This window comes from Vanellus vanellus (assembly GCF_965231255.1).
Source record: "Vanellus vanellus genome assembly, chromosome: 1".
Taxonomy (NCBI): domain Eukaryota; kingdom Metazoa; phylum Chordata; class Aves; order Charadriiformes; family Charadriidae; genus Vanellus; species Vanellus vanellus.
The window spans coordinates 46,057,221-46,076,255 of record NC_138905.1 but is presented as its reverse complement, the minus strand read 5'-3'; the positions used below and the strand labels follow the sequence as shown (position 1 = coordinate 46,076,255).

General features: G+C 38.5%; 1 protein-coding gene across 1 annotated transcript in view; it reads right to left on the bottom strand.

The window, feature by feature from the left end:
• Window positions 1–19,035, bottom strand: part of TMTC2 (transmembrane O-mannosyltransferase targeting cadherins 2) — a 258,797-nt gene that overhangs the window by 156,043 nt on the left and 83,719 nt on the right. Inside the window, exon 2 of the mRNA XM_082492526.1 lies at window positions 981–1,551. Within this exon, the coding sequence (XP_082348652.1) occupies window positions 981–1,551 (571 nt within the window). The remainder of the gene's footprint in view (window positions 1–980; window positions 1,552–19,035) is intronic.

The window sequence follows — 19,035 nt, the reverse complement described above, 5'->3', positions numbered from 1 at the left end:
GATACATATTCTATACAAGCAGAAGTCATCTCTTCTTTATCAAAATCTACAACTTCTTTTGAATTCAAGTGAGAAATCAAAATTTTAAAATCACGGTGTTTGAGATAAATAGCAAAGCCTTATTTTTTTTTATTGCTTTTCTTGGTTACGTCTCACTGAAAAATGGGACAACACATGTCCCTGTGAAACATTTTCATTTTGTTAAGTCAGTATTTTTCTGAAAGAAAGCCATTTAGCTGAAAATAAAATTACATATAGTCAGCTTACTCATTTGTACAGCAACGGATGTAAATTAGTCTTGATTTCAGCTGCGGTTTCTGGGTACCACTAAAATACATGCAGTTTTGGGAGAGAGAAGTTAAGGGGGCTTGGGTGGGCTTGTATGTTTGCTTATCCTACTTGTTCTTGGGCAAGAAGTTAAAAAATGAGAAATACTTACTTTATTAAGGCAATAATACATTTGGGTCATACCTACTAGGGGGAGAAAAAATACTTGCCAAAGGCACTCACCCAGGTCCTATGCATCTCTGTTAAACTAGAACAATAAGAGCTCTGCCTTTGCCTCAGGGAAACTGAAGATGATATCAGCTGTTGAACTTGCACGCCTGACCAAACTAAGCTGAGTTTGCAAGATACAAGAGGATAAGAGCATGAATGATTTCTTTGCAAAAGGCAGTCAGATATCCAGTCCTCGACAGCAAACAGAATGAGGAGGGAGCTGCTGGAAGCAAGGAAAGTAATTGAAAAAAATACATCCCCAGCGTCAAGTAATAGCAATGGATAATAACACATTGTTTAAACAAAATGTAAAAACCCCATACTAAACTGCTTTGAACGTTCTTGCGGCATTAGACATCTGTGCTTATTTTGGGAAGTTGACTAAACTACTAAGAATTATTATGTACTTGAAAACTCATTTAGCACCTGTTTAACTGATCGGTGCCTTACGAATAGCTTATGGAAAAGAAAAGGAGACTCACCTTGTATAAAGCAGGAATGATCTGACGCATTTTCAGCCGATGAAATACAAAGATATCATACACCGCTGAAATGGCCAGAACAGTCACTCCTTGCTCCTTCCACAGCATGCTGCATCCTGCACACAGCCCCGCTCCCAAGATCCAGCCCCAAGTACTCAGTGAGGAACCTCTGGTAGAGCAGTGCTTCACGTAACACATCATGGAAAGCAGAAAGAAGAGGCAGGCTCCAATGTCTGCCCTCCCTACGATCCCTGCTACGGCTTCCGTGTGGATCGGATGAGATGCAAACAGCAGGCCTGCTATCAAGGTCCAGTACCCATCCCCAAACAGGATCCTGGAGAAGTTTGTGAAAAGGCCTGTGACTGCAGCATGTAACAGGACATTTACGAGGTGGTAGCCCCATGGGTCCATCCCTCCGACAGCATGGTTAATGCGGAATGAAAGCGTGCAAAGAGGTCTATATGACTTGTGGCTCCCACTGTGAGTGAGCAGTGTCCCCCAAAAGTCATTGTAGAAGATATGGGTCCACGGCGTCTCAGGCAGAAGGTCCTGGTTTGTCTTGATAGCTCGACTACAAAAGACAAATAAAAACTTCATTTCAGCAGATGGAAAAGGGTACAAATGAAAGGCTGTGAATATGCAATCACACTGCTACCGCAACGAAGAATGGCATTGCTTTGGTGCTGCTTTAATTCAAGTTTTGAATTTTTACAGGAGGTGTTAGAAAGCTACATATCTATTGACTTCTCGATAAAGCAGAATTTCCATATAAATTAGCTTTTAAAACATTAGAAACAGATGTTACACTGCTTCCATTAAATTAAAACACCCTTCAGTGACATTCTTCTGAGTCTAACCCAGGAGTAACCGGTTAAGATTTGATGAGCTATAATTAAAATGTAAAAGAAATATGAAAAACTGACAAACATTGTAGTTGAAACAACGGATCCTCCAGTAATTCAGAACTAAAACCCCAACTGGCCTTTTATATTGAAATTTTAATTTAGATGTTGGAATGAATCTTACTGACATGGATGAACAATAAATACAGAAGTTAGTAGGAGCATGCAAATCTGTGGTGCTGTACAGGGCACTCCCACAACTGTCTCATACATATTTGACTGACAACTTTTTCTGCTAGCACCTTGCTGGAGGCAGACAGCAAAATATTTTACAACAGAAAATACACCTTCTCTTCCAATGTCTTATATTTACAAGTGAGGAAAAAACCTATTTTCAGGTTGTAGAAGCTTATGAATTTGAGTCTGTGTCAGCTTGATTGGAAAAAAAAAAAAATGTTGCGGCTTTCAGCATTTATGTTTCCAACCACCCTGGCAAGGACTGGTGCCAGCCATTAGCAGTGTCCATGTCTAATTCAGTATTGTAAAAATCTGTCCCCTATAATGTTTGTCCAAATCAAATCATTTGCATTTCAAATTTATGCTGTGGGAGAAGGTGTGAGACCTGCTTAGCGCAAAAAGATGACTAGAATTTAATTAGTTACTTGCCTTCATAACCAAAGTTGTATTTCAGCAATTCTTTTAAAGACTTATTGTTGTTACTACTAAGCTTAACTCATTTAGCATTTATTTTACCAAGGTAATTAAGAATTCAACCAGTTCAAGACTCTTCTATTAAAAATATTAAACAAGAGAGATAATTTATATCTAATTCTTTATTCTTTCTTTCTGCCTTTCCAATAAACACCTTCCCATGATTCAACAATTTTTCAATTCAAATGAAGAAGAAAAAAAATCGATGTGAAACTCAGGCCTGTGTTTGAAATGCACTAGTCTAATTCATACTCTGAGACTCTCCTCGCATTCTCACCCCCAACAAAATAAGTCCCTTGGAACTTGTATCCAAATCCCATTTTTTTATGGTATTAGTTTCAGGAATGTTGTCTTGTTCTGCAAAGAAAAATGCTCAAGCGCTGATATACTATGCCACAGAATCTCCACGCAAATACTCTAAATACCACGCAGCTCAGCACTTCCATTGTCCGGAGCACATTGCTGTAATGCTTTCCGACATGCTTCCTCTCGGCATGTCCTTTTGTCTCCAAGCATATGGAGGTTATGGAGAGGTCAGATTAAATCCTTTAAAGATCTGATGATGCTTTCTAGAATACTTGAAAATTTTCATTTTGACTTCTGCTTATGCAGTGGATCAGGTTGCTTGTATTTGTTTTCCCAACCCCACACACATTTTTCTCATTTTAGTCCAGTCACAAAAGAACATTGGAAGAAAACAAGATCTTTGTTTTCACATTATTTATCTTGTCCTTTAGTGTAGTCCTTTCCTGAAATCCAATTCCTCTGCTTGTGATTTCAGTTTGTAGTAACACTCTCAGAACCACTATCGGAAAACTAGGAATTCAGCAAGAACAAAGCAGGTGTCAGGCTAGAAAGAGTGCTTCCTCTGAGAAAAACCTAATGTGCTAGACTACAGACTCCCAAATGCTAAGAATGGCTATCAGATGTCAGGATTTAGACTTAAAACCTTAAACTGCAAAAGTGTTTTTTCCTTGGGGAAATACTAAGAAAATAAGTGGCAGTAATATGCCAGCACAACTGCCCTCCCCTGAGGCAGGGCATTCTGCTACAAAGAGCCTAGATGGTGCACAGGTCATTCCCAGGAAATGGCAGCTTTTATTATATTTTTTGCAAATGTGACCATTTCCAATACTTGAAGCCATGCAAGCACTTAAAAAAAAAAAAAAAAAAAATGGAACTGCAACTATCAGTAAACATGTATAAAACAACCCCACACTATGCTGCTACACTTGTTAAAAGAGTCCAGCCCCTAAGTTGATCATTTTCATGCAGCACATACTCATATTGGACTATTTCCCACCAAAAGTTAACTGCTTTTCTCCAAATCATAAAGAAATCTATTGTACGTTCTGTAAGCATTAATTCAGTCAAATTTTATTTGCAGCCTTAGCAACAAACTTGATGCAACCCTGATCCCTTCCTGTTCAGTCCTGTTCATATTAAAAATTTAAAAAAGAAAAAAAAAAAAAATCCAAACAAAAACCCAAACAAAGAAACAAACAAAAAAAACAAACCCTACAACAAAAAATCAACAGGAAACCTTGACGGCACAGTATTGATCGCTCCACATTTGGGTACTGAAGTCAGCAAAAAAATTCTGAAATACTCCTCATTTCTCATGCACATAAAGGTAACAGATTCTAATACCTGTTAGTCAACATGAAAAATACACAAGTTGCCAGTTCCATCTTAGTCAGTGGTCCAGTAAGGTCAAATATTTAATTCTCTATGAGTCAAGATTTGAAATAAAGTTAAAAGTTTTTTCCATACAGTTATTTTTTGCTAAATGTTTGAAAGTAAACAGAAAAAAAGTCTGGCTAATGCTTTGGGATATTAGAAAAGTCTAATACAAGAGCAAAGCTAGATGTCCTACAACAAAGAAGCAAGTCTCACATAGGCTGCTTGTTAACGTTCAACAACTACCCTGTTTCACATTATAAAATGTAATAAAAAGCACACTTGGCCAACATTAGACTTGACGGCGCAGGAGGATGCAGGAATACGAGCAGCTGAGATACCAGAGTCAGGCAGCTCTGTGTCATTTTGCCCTCAAAAGTGAACAAGGTCTCAGTAACACCAGGGACAACACGCTGGACACCATTACAGCGCGTCAGACAGAAACAGCCCACGGGCGCATAACCAGCCGGGGCTGTGCCCATCTGCATCCCCAGCCTGGCTGTCTAACAGCACTAGCAAGAAAAACATGAAGTGAAATGTTTATCGCAGTGAAGGGGAGAGAAATACAACCTTTGTATCTAATCAAATAAAAGAATAAAAATAAATAGTACCAAATTGCTCATGTCAGGACCCTGAGGGCACTAATAAGCCTCCACAGCCCTGACCCCTCTTCGCTGGTTCCCCCCACCCCGTCCCTGGCCCAGGACCCCACATCAACCCCCCGAGGCCGTCAGCCCCTGCTCCACCAACGCAGCAGCAGGGCCGGTCTGCAGCTCCCCACAGCCCTGCCCTGCCCGGCCATGGGCCCTGCCGAGCCAGGCCCACCTGTGGGGCCATGTCCCGGCCTGGCCTCAGCCCCACGGAGGTGCCCAAGGCCCAGGGCTGGGGCTGCCCTGGTACCCCCCCGCCACGGCTGCGCTGCACTTAGCAAGGGCAAGGCCCTGTTTTTCTTTAATTACTAAATTAACCATCTGTTAACCCTGCTACAGTATTGTTGCTTAGTCGCCAATTTCAATGGCAAATTTGAAAGCAGTCCCTCTTCGCAGCCTGGCAGGTAGCGCTGACATGTCCTTTGTAAAGCCTCTCGCACTGGCAGCCACCTGGGCTTGCCACAGATAGAAAATAATATTAATTGCTGGCTCCAGGAAAGACTCTGGTATAAAGGAAACTACAAAATGCCTTATTAGCCTTGTCTTCTCCTTCACTCACAGTTTACCTTCAGGTTACGTCCCGCAGATTAGTCCAATCTTGCTAATGGGCATAACAAGAGAAACTCTCCAACTGCACTCATCACACACACAGCCCTAAACTCTGCTCTCGCTAAAAGGCAGCGGGTCACCAGGGAAAGTCATTTTTCAAAGTTCCAACACAATTGGCATTTTTACTTTCAAGCAGTCTCAGATAAGGTTTGCAGACTCAGTCAGGGAACTTGCTTTCTTCAATTTTTAATGCCTGCCCATTTCACGGATCCTGGGAGAGCGGGATATCTTATTCAGTGTACAACAAATGGATGGGTTTGAGGGGGGGGGGGGAGGGAGGGGAGGGAAATCAGAGTCAGCTAACAATTCTTCAAAAAATGGAAGTCTGAAGAAAGACAAAAGCTGTAAAGGCAAAATCATGATTTCTAATCCACTCGAAAGAATCCTCCTGCCTCCTGCAGTAAATCGCTTACTTGCCTAGGTTGGTACACACCTTGAGCACAATTCAGTAAGATTTTTTTCATCAAACTTAAAAATGCCAGAGATCCAGCAGTTCACACATGCACATATACATGCATACACACACACACAAAATCCCAGATGTTTTTAAAATTAACAGCTATATACATCCTAAACTTCTGCGTTAGTGCTAAACTGATCCAGGTGTTAACACCAGGGTAAAAAAACAGATGCAACATTCTAAAGTGATTTAACGCGTTAAGCCTTATGTCCAGCTTCAGCATTGCTAATGTTCCCCATATGCTGAAAATGAACATCAGCATTTGAAGCAGAGAACATATTTTAAAGAAAAAGGAGAACTCCCAAACGTGCACACAGGAAGCCATTGACCAGCCCTCTCTCACATAAAATGGATAGGCAGTGATGGACTGGCAAGTCTCTACCTGGAGGTTCTTCGTTGTTTTTCCTCAAGATCATTTTTGAATATTATTCATTTACTTCTTTTTCATAAATAGTAATGGGAAAGCACCCTAGAGTACTTTTACAGTGGACCTTAACAAGTCATCCTAAGGATGCTTTCAAGATTATATGTTACTCATGTAGACAACAAGCCTGAAAACACAGCCAGAGCCTACTTTTTAGAGTACAAACAGCTTGACAACCCCAAAACGCAGAGCAGCTGAGTCAACGCTCCAAACTACTTACAGGCTGTTAGGCAGGTGCATGGTCCAAGAGCAGGCAAGTAGAGTTTGTCATACTTTGGACAATGCTCATACTTGCCTTAGGCTACAATATACATGTAGTCTGTATTGATAGGGTAAAGAAAATCAGAAAATACTATTTAGTATGTAGAGATGTCTTAAGAAAGTGAGAAGCATAAGTACATGAAAACACATTCATTTAAATGTTTAATCTACCATTCTGGTAGATTTCTGGTGGCAATTATATCTTACATGTTCTGTATTAAAGTTAATTCCTTCTCAACAGTTGTGAAAAGTGGAAGTTATCAACAAATCCAGCAGGCATTAAAGTTTTATCCATGCCACTTCTCACAAAAAGATCTCTATATTGTGTATCAACTAGGGACACCTGCAGGAGACCAAATTCTGTGCATCCTCTGGGTTTCAAGTTGCAGCTTTCAGTTTGTCTTCAGAGCAAATTTTCTTAGGTGAATCTCTAAGGAACAGCTAATAACTCAGCTGTTTTCAGATGGGAAATACTGGGTAACAACTAGGTATGTGATATATAGGATCCTGAGTTGCAGGCTAGGCTCTGAGAATAGGACTATACGTACTAAACGGACTGAAGGAAACACCGAGGTTCAAATCATATTTTAAACCTAACATCACAAAAAGGAAATAAAGTTCGAGTAAACTAGTGCCTAGGTATCTTCTACTAATAGCATGGTCCTTTTCTAACAGTATAGAAATACCTGAATGCATCAAACCCAGAGCTCAAACATTGAAGACAATATACATTTTTAATATAATATTCCTATCCTATGCATCTGGTAGTGAAAGCTATTAACCGAATACATAGTACAGGGCTTCAGAAGAATATATTAACAAATTATAATATTCTTTATAGATTTCGGACTATTACTGTCCTATAGCAGTAATTTTATAGTCAACTTCAGTTTAGTACCGGAACAAACAGGACTACAAGTAACAGGACTGTAAGTAGTGTTTTACTCATAAAACTTTCTTGTGTGAGACTTTCCTGAATTAGATATAAGTAGAGTGGAAAGATAAATGAGACAACTATAACTATACCTTCACATGATTGCAACCGTTGCAAAAAATGAAGACACAGAGAAATCAATGAAAAAAATGTCCAGAAAACAAACAAATTCACAGAGAGACGTTATGGTCTTTTACCACAGTATAAGACATACAGACTTTCTAAGACTTTTCTAAGCTGCACAATGCCTTTTAAAGGAATTGATCTTTTAAAATAAGCAACATAATTTTGCAGAATGCAATGGGAAAAAAAAAAGACATCTAAACAAGGTAACTTGTTCCTTGTTTCCTTCCCTGAACATTCCCATCTGCTGTGGTTTGACTTCTTCCACCAGTAGGCTATGATTCAGCAGCCCATCAGCTGCAGACTTCTTGACTTTATACCTTTGCAAATGAAGATGCACAGACTTATTTGGAAGAAGGAAGCTGAGGCAGTAAATTAAATGCTGCTGGGCACTACCGTAACTATGCTGAAGTATACTGCATGTATCGATTTTCTTATTGACTAAGAGAGTTTTGAAAACTTTAAGTAACTAAAGGTTCAAAACATTTTGGTTACAAGAAGATGACCTGAAAAATCTTTTCCATCCGGAATATAAATATTTCAAAAGCTAACTATAAAGGCTTTGAACTGTATCTTTCTCCATAGTATAAGCCTTTTGATTTCTAAGTGTGTCCTCATATGCGGAAAGAATCTAGCCTTAATATTAACCCTAAGTGCACCTCACTTCCTCTCAGTTTAAGATTTAGCCTGACATAAGAAACACTAAAAGATGGACTACGTGAAATCTGAAACCCTAATTAATACCAACTGCCTGGCATACTTGATTGTTCATGCACAGGTAAAAAATGCATGCTGGAGGGAAGTGAGAGAAGTAATTAATATTTTCTGATGCTGAACAATGGGATACCATCAGTTTCCTCTCAGGAGGGAGGAGATAAAAACAGAGGGAGAAGAAGGGCTCCTGTCTTTGTGTCTGCTCCCTGAGTTTCTTCACCACAGCATGTACAGTAGGTCTGTGAAAATACATTTATTGAAAAAATACTTAAATTCCTAAACCAGAAAATGCTTTTTGCTGTTCTCACAGCTGTTTCATAAGCTAGCTTCTCTCCTGACTACATCATACAACACAAAATTGCTAATTCTGTTCTTCTAAGACTTCAAGATACTTAGTATTTACCTGGTAACATATTCTTTCAAATACACATTCAAAGTTATTCTTTATAATATTCTTCAGTGCCAAACTACTGCCTGGCAATAACTCACTATTTGTTTATTTTTTATTTATATATATATATATATATATATATATATATATATGTAATACCAGCTTCTGAAGCATGGTCAGAATACATAGTTGGAACCTCTGCTGCCCTTTCAAATCTATTATAGATGATAAAAGTGGGCCCAGCAGGCCTTATTAGATTTACTGTTCTGCAGCAGAATATGGCACAATACTATTTCTCTTCCTCACTTTCCTTTGAAAAAATAAAACAAACATATATCATTTTTGCCATTTCTCCATACAGCAACTCCCAACAGTACAAGGACAGACATTTTAAGGCTTGAGAATACGGTACTTGGAGTAGACACGCTGAGTTTCTTAACCAGATTCATTGTATGGATATTAAACTACATTTTTGACAAGCCATCTTCTGAATATACATCAAGCGTTTCCAAGAAGCACACATTTTAAGCCTTTATCTGAAAATAGCGGCACACTATGGAGGTACCACTACAGAATAGTTTATCAGTCATACATCAGTCCCATGACTATCCACATCTCTGTTCTTCTCAGTACGTGGCAGACTACACTGAGAATAAAAAAAAAAAAAAAGCGCAGTAATTTAATTTTTGAACAATTACCTTTTTTTTTCCATTCAATCTATTTTTTGACACAGCAGTTTCAGAAAGTTCAAGGAGATTGTACATAATTATGCCTAAACACATGCCTCTTGTGTACTCTAAATTTAAAGACTGAAAGAATTTTTAGGCGGCACTGACTTTTATTTTTAGTGAAGCATTGAAGAGACTACCCAGGAACACGTACACATACAAATATAGAGATAATGAGTAGAGGAGACATTTCTGAACCACAACATAACATACATACACTCTCCTTTTTATATTTGGGGGTGGCGACGGTGGTGGAGGATAAAGAAAAGCATGGTTATTTTATGTAAGTTCCTTTCTTCAAGCTTTTTATTTAAGCACCAAAACCTCCCCTACATTAACCAAGGTCTGGTCTAAATTTAAAGTTTTACTGTTTTAACTGAAAGGTGTCATTTGAAATCTATTTAGTGAAAACAATTTGGTGTATCCATATACATAGAAGTCAATTTAACCTTTATACTGGCTTTAGAACTCACATTGAAAAAATCTCCTTACGGGGGAGGACGGGGGACGGGACCCAAACAATCCCAGAACCAGCTATAATTGGTCACCTTCATGTTTTTCACTGTAAGAATCAAGCGATTCAGAGAGCAGTCAGACCCACCCTGGCTTTTGTTATCCATGGAAATGCCAGGCAGAGACTTCACCACACTACATACAATCAGCTCTGGAATTTGTGGCCACCTAAAATTCTCCTGTCTCTAAAGTCTCCTCTTCCCTCCCTTCAGCCCCACCATAAGATGCATAAATGCATAAAACTTATGTTCTCACACCAATCGTATACCTCTTATCACTTTTCCTACTAAAAGAACATCATACTAGCAGATTTGTGGGATGGTGGGTTTTTTTAAATAATATTGTACAGGATTACCATTTTCCATTTAGGTTAAGCACATTTTGGTATCTTACGAATATTTATGCTGAGGCCTTAGAAGACTATTTTGTATGGCAAGAAACTAGAACTCTTGGGTATCTTTTTCTTGTAGTATTGCCCATTTTTAGTATAACTGTCGTCAAAAGTTGTCCAATTATGTACGTGAAAGATTGTCCACAAATATATTAACTTAACACACTACAAAAGGTACCATTTTTAGATATCAATTACCAAATAAAGGGGTAGTGAAAACACAAAGCTTAAAATTTTTCTGTCCTGAAACCAGTCTGGTCGAAGGAATCAAACAGATGCCACTAGTCTTCAAAATTACTACTGTCTTCCTAGTCTAGTTTACCAACTTCTCTGATATGCAGTCACAGGGGATTGTGGTCACAGCCCTATTTATAGCCAGATACTAAATAATATTAGGGCAAGAGAATCCTTCCTGAGGATTAAAAATATCTAGTTTATTCTGAGTCGGCTTCAAAGTCCAGCTACACAATCATGAACCAAAGATGATGTACTGCCATTTCAGTAGAATAGTCTGAGGAAACACATAAAACAAAGTAAGCTTACCTTGATGGAAAAAGCGGCAACAAACTTTAACATATACTTGAGATAAAACCCAAGGCTCACATTTCTCTGTGATGATAGTTTACTCACCAGTGAATCAACCAAAATATTTAAAGTACCCTCTCAGAGGACTCCAAATTAAAAAATAGCGCAGCACTTTTCCATCTCAGATTCCTATGAAGCAAAATTCCTCCAGAATATATAGGGGGCTAAAATCTGCCTAGAAAGCATTTGTGATGGACAGAGTTAGACTCTATCCTTAGGCCTTGCCATAGACATGTCAGACAAATTCCTGGAAACTTATACATAAATATATATGTAGCACCAAAAAAAAAAAGGAACTTTCTACAGACTTATGTCAAAACCAATTTTTATGAAAATTAAATTCTACCAAAAAGTAAAACAATCCAGATAATTAAAAACAATATTTGGTCCCACACAGACGTGTAACGACTTCTAGTGAATAGAGTGACTGTTCAGCATAGTCCTGGATGAATGAACTATGCTCTTTCCAGCTCTCCAAATTCTCTACGGGACCACTGTGGGATGCCCTACATAAATGTACTTTAATAGAGCAGACTGGCACCCACCCATTTGGAAGGTGTTGATCCTACTGAAAAAGGTTCAAATGAGTTTTACTGATTTCTTTCATCTTTGTGCCTCAATAGCTTATTTACTAGAGTAAACCAACTTTTGTGGCATGCCATAACAATTGTGAAACACGAGAAATTGAAACCAAAGCAATGTTTAAAACAAATTTTATTTTCTCTTAATTCCTCGGTTAAGAGCACCCAGGTAGAAGGCAACAGTTTGGGAGTGACATTGAAAGGACTAATCACAGTTATTTTGTAAAAGAAAATATGGGCTTTATAGTTGCCATTATATGCAAGTCCGCACCAAGCATGCTCTCGAGGATTTTACTAGATGCTGTCAAAGACTGAGCTAAAAAGCCAGGAAATGATAAATTAGTTGAATTATGCTATCAGAACACACAGGATCAAATTCTGATTTCTGCTACATTAGTGTTAATCCACATTAATATTGGAATAACCTCCAATTTGTGTCACTGAAACCGGTAGGGTTTTATAATCACCTGCAACTGGCATAACCTTTTATAGCCTTTCAGTAGACTTTTTAGGCTTCCAAGTATAAAAACAAAACAACCAGAAACCATTCCTTTCTATGTTGTAGAGCAGCTGTTGGGAGGCAGGCAGTAAGTAAAAAGGACCTCAGATGGCAATCCAGGTAAACTCAAGCCATTGCCAGAATCACGTACCCGATCAACCTTCCTGACAATACCATTACAGCTAAGTCAAATCAAGCTGAACTACGGAAAGCAGCTAGCGGTAAACTGAAACACTGCCAGATTTTCAAGTCTCTCCAATTCAAGTCTAGCCAACCGCTTGCACTTTTCTCTACTAGTGATTTGTGTGCCATTTTATTTTCTTTCAGCAGCTTTAACCTTCCCAAGGAGTATCTTTCTGAAAAATGAACGTCTGAAGATCTACTGGAAGATTAAACCAGTATTTAACTGCTAGACTTAACTTCCCTACTGTAACATTTAAGTCCAACAATCCTTGACAGCAGCACAACGGAGGACTGCATTTTTCCTGGTAGATGAGGAACCCGAGTGCTGCAAAAGGTTATGGTATTTCATAACTCTGGCTCTTAGACAACCACAGCAATAAGTTTTGCCTAAAGAGACCTATAGAGAAAAGCTGATCGAACACAAAGCTTTACAAACATTACTGAAAGCTTTAAAAAAGTGAACAGTTTGCTTCTTTCAGTAGTCTACATCAAACACAGAAATGGTTTGTGGGAAACAATTCATGAGTAGTATTTTATTAAAACAGAAACTCTAAGTCTTGTCTCAAGATACCAGCCCTGCTAATGGACAGTGATAATTTTGCATTCTCTATTCAAAGGAGGCCTGAATGAGATCACGGTAAGAAGAAAATTCAAACGCGGGGGGGGAAATCATGGGTAGATTAAGAGAAATACATGCAACTCGGTGCAATGAAGGTGACTCAGAGGAACCAGAGAATAGACTGCCTGGAGAGGTCAGACAGCACTTTAAGACTTCAAAAAGAGAAAAACAGTGGGTACTGTGTTGTTGCATTTGTTGACGCGGCAAATGTATTCTCTTCAAGGATCTCAGCTTCTCACATAAGGATGGAAGAAATACAAAATTTCACCTTGGAGAGAAGAAGCTTCAACTTCACGTGCCTGAGCTTGAACAAAGTCTGTTTTCTACTAGGGATCTACACGTGTTTTATATACACCATTTAAGAATGAGTATTGTAATGCCCTTTTTTTTTTTCCCAAAGAGCAATAGTCCATTTGAATCTTTACATAAACTACAGAGCATAGCTATTACCCACAAGTAATAATGTTACTCCTTCAAAGTTCAAGCTCACCCTTTGCTGTCTCCCATGGCATTACAAGCCACTGAAAGTTTAATAAAGAGAATTCTAGTTTGCCAGACCGTATAAAACAGCAAGATATATTTATTTCTGCATAATAAAACCAACCTAGAGTAGCATAAGGAATAAGCAGTTTCTGCTCTACAAGACTTGCTGCTTTTTCTAGGGCTCTACATTGATCTTGCAACAAAGTAAGGGGGAATTCAAGATTTATTTCTTGCCACAAGAAATTAGTTGTTTGGAATAATACGATGCTGTATATGCATCATAAATTTCCCAGGTTCCTAACATGTTGTGGTACGCAGAAAGACACTGATAAATGAATGATGACATATAGCCAATAAATAATACAGTTATCCAACCCACACATCCCATCCACTAAGACAATGTAGCATTGAAGGCGCATGAAGATTTCAGTGTAGACTTCCATGTTCTTTTAATGGAATCTGAAGAAATACTGAGATAATAAGCTACTGCTATCCAACTGCTTTAGAAAAATGTACCCAGATGTTGTATGTAATCAGCCATGCGCACCTCATTCAGATCAACTTCATCACCCTCTCTAGTTCCTTCTCAATTCCAGGCTTGTAAGATAAAAGCCTGTAGAAACCAGTGTGGAACAGAGGCAGCTCCTGGATCATGAGAGGCACTGGGAGCCTACATGAAACCCCAAAACCTCGCCATCACGTTTTCAAACTTGGTGGGAATTTGAAGTCGTGACCCCTGGAAACTGGACTGAATCTAACTGGGAACTGTGGCAGTGCCGAGTATGAGGATCATTTCACATGAAGACATTCAACTTTAATCCCAAACTTACAGCGAATGCTTAACCATCAGCTACTGAGAAAGATAAAATAGTGTTTCTGGAGACACAAGCTGCTGTTATTTTAATATTACAGGTCAATGTTACAGGCCAACAAAACAGATGAAAGTTTAAAATTAAAGGTCACTTCTGTGGGCTGATATTCTGCAATTTTATGTATAAATCAAGCCAGGTGACTTACTTCCAATAGCTATGAAAATAATAAAATTGGTTCCAATGACCTCAGAGATATATATGCTTATTTGTGGTTGTGGCCCCAGGCAACCCTGAAATCAGCCATTCCATTAAGTCAGAAGGATGGCACACAGCCAAGCTCCTGTAAGAGTTAAAGGTCTTGCACATAGTTTCATTGTGTGTTTATTTAAATAGAATGGTGACTTTGGGTATTGGGCCACCCATCACTTATAGACCTCCCATAATATCTAAAGGAACTGTTCAGCTGAATCCTAGCACGCACCAGTGAAGCCTTGGGATACGAGCTCCTTAAACAAGATGTAAAAGCATCACAAATTGAAGCAATGGGGAAAAAACATCAAAACAAGATTTTTATCTGAAGATATTCTAACGTGTATTTTCCTCTACAGATGAGTCATGCAACTTTTTGGGTGCAGTTTAATTACAATAATAAGATAAAGAACCTAAATGCTTTTACAAAGCCAAAAGAAATACACACTAAAAACAAACTGTGAAATACAATGAAATAAAAAATAATGGTGACAATTATCAGAAAACAAAGAAAGTACTTCAGGTCACCATACCGTAACTCTTTTTTTTTTAAATAAACTAATAGAAGAACCTCTTTTTCCCTTTCTTCTCCAGGGTCACAAAAAGAAGCTGTAACAGCTAACTCATAGATCAGGAATACCACAATGATGTGGGGACATAAGAAACAAATTTTGATTTGAACATTCAAAAATAACTGGCATTTGCCCTGCTACTAAATAAACAATCAGTTTCTCAATCTGGGCTCCAGAGACGCAAAAGTAATCATAAATCACATTTACTTTCAGAAGCTTCAAACTTTTTTTTTTTTTTTTTTTTCCCTCAATTGAGGGAGGTTTCCATACTACAAGAAAAAGTCAGTGTATCCTATTTCTACCTGCATCTCTGAGCTCTCTCAAATAAGACAAATTCACAAGGAAAAAATGCTATGCCTAATGATAAGCAGGGGAAAATACCATTCAAACTGACTAGCAGAGATAACACAAAAAGCTATACTCACTACTTATTTTCTTGCCAGTAGTACTGCTTTTTACCATAAAAGGTCTCTCTCAAAGACAGCAAGCGTTAAATTGATACAGATAAAGAGAACAAAGATTTAGAAGTCACTAATAGTAGCCATCCTGATCCATCCTGAAATTCATGGCCCCATCTGTATATTAGACTGTAAACAAGGAACAGAAGGAAGTAGCGAGTAAAATGTTCTAGAACAGGGACCAAATTTACATTTTTTTTCTTTGACCAGGTACCAGTTCCAGCAGTACCAATTCCAGCCTGGCCAACTACCACTTTGAACAGTCATAAATTATACAAGTGTGCATAAACGTATGCTGCAATTTAGGAACCACTGCTTTAGAAAGTTGATTCAGTGCTAACGTCTAAAGCTTTAAATTTGGCTCCTGCAACAGAAAAGGGTACAAAAGCATGACTGCTCACTAAATGCCAAGGAAGGAATCCAGTGCACCTCTCAGCAATAGTAAAAATCAAATAATAAACCACAATTATTATTTATTTGTAGAATATTTTTTTAAGTGCTCATTTCTTTATGGCCTTAAATAAAGAGGGGAAAGCATTGCCAAGAACAGCAGAAACTCTGAGTTCTGCCACTCCACCTTTCCTGGCACACAAAAGATTGCTAAAAGAAGATAATAGTTGCTCTAAAGTGAATTTCACACAGCTCCTATCACCAAATGGACTAACTCAGAAAGGAAAGTTGTTCACTAAACACAGAGTAAAGGCAATGCATCCAACCAGTTAGAACCTGTGTGATTTGAAAGACTGCATCTGAATCAATCCTGAAAAGTAAAAGTGGATAGAAATGCACAAAATTGTTTAGGTTGCATACATAAAGAAATGTTTTAATGGCCAGCTCAGCTTAACTGTTAAAAAAAAAAGAAAAAAAAACACCCAAACCTGCAATAGGGTATCCGCTACATAAGGTAGAGGTGGTAGGTACCGCAGCTCGTAGCATACCTGCCAGTTCATCCTGTTCTCTTCTTGAAACTAGAAGAAAAAGTAGTTTGCAGATACGTCGCTCCGGTACGACACCCCACTGTGCTGGCGACACAAGGCTTCCTTCCCACCAGGCATGTTTTGTCTTTGTGGAATTAACTTAAAGCCAGGAACAACAATCCACCCTTCCTCTTGGTATTTATTACATGGGTTTTTACTGTCTGAAGGATGCTGATGTCTCTTGGATACGTTTTTGTAATTTTTCAGAGCTTATTTTAGATGCTGTGTAATGACTTTTAAACTGAAGTTTCATGGTGATGTTTTTCAAGCTCAACTGATTAAAGTTTGTTTAATGGATCTTGAAGAAAATATATTATTCACCTTAATGAGAATTTATGCAAATTGCTGCCACTAGCTTCTGCAGAAAACTTTTCAATTAATTATAATTAGGCTTTTTAGTTCTAGGCTTCTGGGTTTTTTTTCTACTAGGAAATTATAAGCAAGTTTTGTTTTTTTTTTTTTTCAGTTGTGGGAGAGAAAGAATTTCATTGGTGTGATATACAAACTCCTATACAAATGGACTTGTAAGCGCAGTCCTTTTCATCCCTGTCATTCAGATCGGGTCTAAGTATATACTCCCAGATATCCATGCTTAGAAAGATGACAAAGAAAGTTGTTCACTGGTGCTGATATAGACCTCAATTACTCCTTGGCTTTAGGAGAGTGATTTTATAGGAAAAATAAATAGATTATTCAAATACTTGCACATCCCCCCAACACTTCTGAAAGTCTCACAAATACAGAAAGATCTCTCTCTAACTATAATATCATACAAGTATTCTTTCTACATATTTCATAGGCGTTTCAGTGGCTTCCCTACTTAGCATTAACATAAAAAACCTCACTTCAGTGGATAAACTATTATTTGAATATAGCCAGAAATATTCCAGTAGAGAAGTTGCAACAACTCAGAAAGAACAATGCACTTATCAGTAATAATATTTGAACTATTTTTACAGGTATGGATTTACAGTGAAGACGCTAGTGCAAAGCTCTACATTGCAGAGATAAAGAAGTCAGAGGTTATTATGATTAATTAGATCATATATTAAGAAGCTCCTCATATAAAAGTGAAACCCTATTGTATCGCAACTGATTTCCAAAAACCAGGTGCTTTCAGCTCTTCTGAACAAAGAGCTACCTAGCACCACTTTGGCACTCATTTTATCAGCTGAGGCCAGGGAGGGAAAGCGGGAGAAGATTTTTGTTACAGTCTTGCTAGTGGCGAGTCTTAATTTTGGAGAAGAGCACAAATGCATCGATTCTTGCATGTTCCCATTGGGCTGGACCAGGGCAGAACCCAGCCCGCTGCTTAGTTCCCACTCTCTTCCTTGAACAGTGAAATCCCATCCCCGATCCCAGAACTAATCTTGAATCACTCAAACCTCATCCATTCCCTTCATCACACTCATGATTAATTTGGGAGGAGAAGGAAAGACAAGATGGGAAGGGACCATGAAGTTGTTGCCTAGACTTGCCATTCAGGGAAGCCCATTTCTGTCTACCCCTATTTCTCCCACGGAGCAACTGGACTCCAGTTCTAGAACACCTGTGTTCCAACAGCATCTCTCTTTAAAAGCAGTTTAACATGCCTTTCATTGTTCTTATCCTTCTGTTAGGATTTCCCATGCTGGAGGCCAACAGCGACAGACATTAGGTTAAAACCAATGACCACCTCGAGCAACCCATGTTCTACAAACATACAGCTACTCATTGGTGGCAACCCCCTTTAAGTCCCTTTTTCAGGTCCTCAGGCATGGCCTGTTTCCTGCTACGAAATGGAAGTTCTAATCCACACTGATGGCTGCAATCATAGCTCCTATTTATAAAACAGAGGAATCCATAATTGGAGATAGATATATTCCCTCATCTGTCACAGTTGTTTAATTACATGTCATTTAACCTGAAATGAAACAGCACTTCCTCTTGGAAAAGCAAATGTGAAAATGACTGTTTGGTTCTAGGTTTACAGTCTTCTAATCCAGATCAAATGTGCTCACAAAAAAAAGTTACCACTCTCCAACTGTTAGCTCCACAAAATCAACCAGAGACCAGCAAACCAAGCTGTTTTCCACCAAAGCTTATATTGTGGTAACTTAGGAGCAAAAGTTTGGTGGGCTAATTCCAACTGCAGTGACGTTTTGTATAATGCAGTGCTAAACATTACAGATCTCAACAAGATGTGTAGGAGTACATCTACTGTGCCCAAAACAGTAAAAAAAAAAAAGAGTAAGGCTTGGGAGCAGCAAGTAGATTCATTAGAAATTAAAAGGCAAAGCAGAATATTAAATAGCCACATCAACAAGGTGAAATCATGCTATACTTTTAATTTGCAGGCAGAAATTGGCAGCTGGAACTTCGTTAGCAATTCTCTAGGTGATGTATGAACCAGTTCAGCCTCTCATGACTGTACCTGTTCTGCAGGGCTAGCAGTAGTAAAACTGACATAATAGCTAGAATCATAAAGATACAGAACACCACTTTTCAACACCCTCAATAATGTGATGTGGTTTGTTTTTTTTAAGCAGCCATTTAGCCTTTTTGGAAGTGTGGTTACGGTCAGATGACAGAAATCATCTTTTGAACTTCAATATTCACTGCCAAGG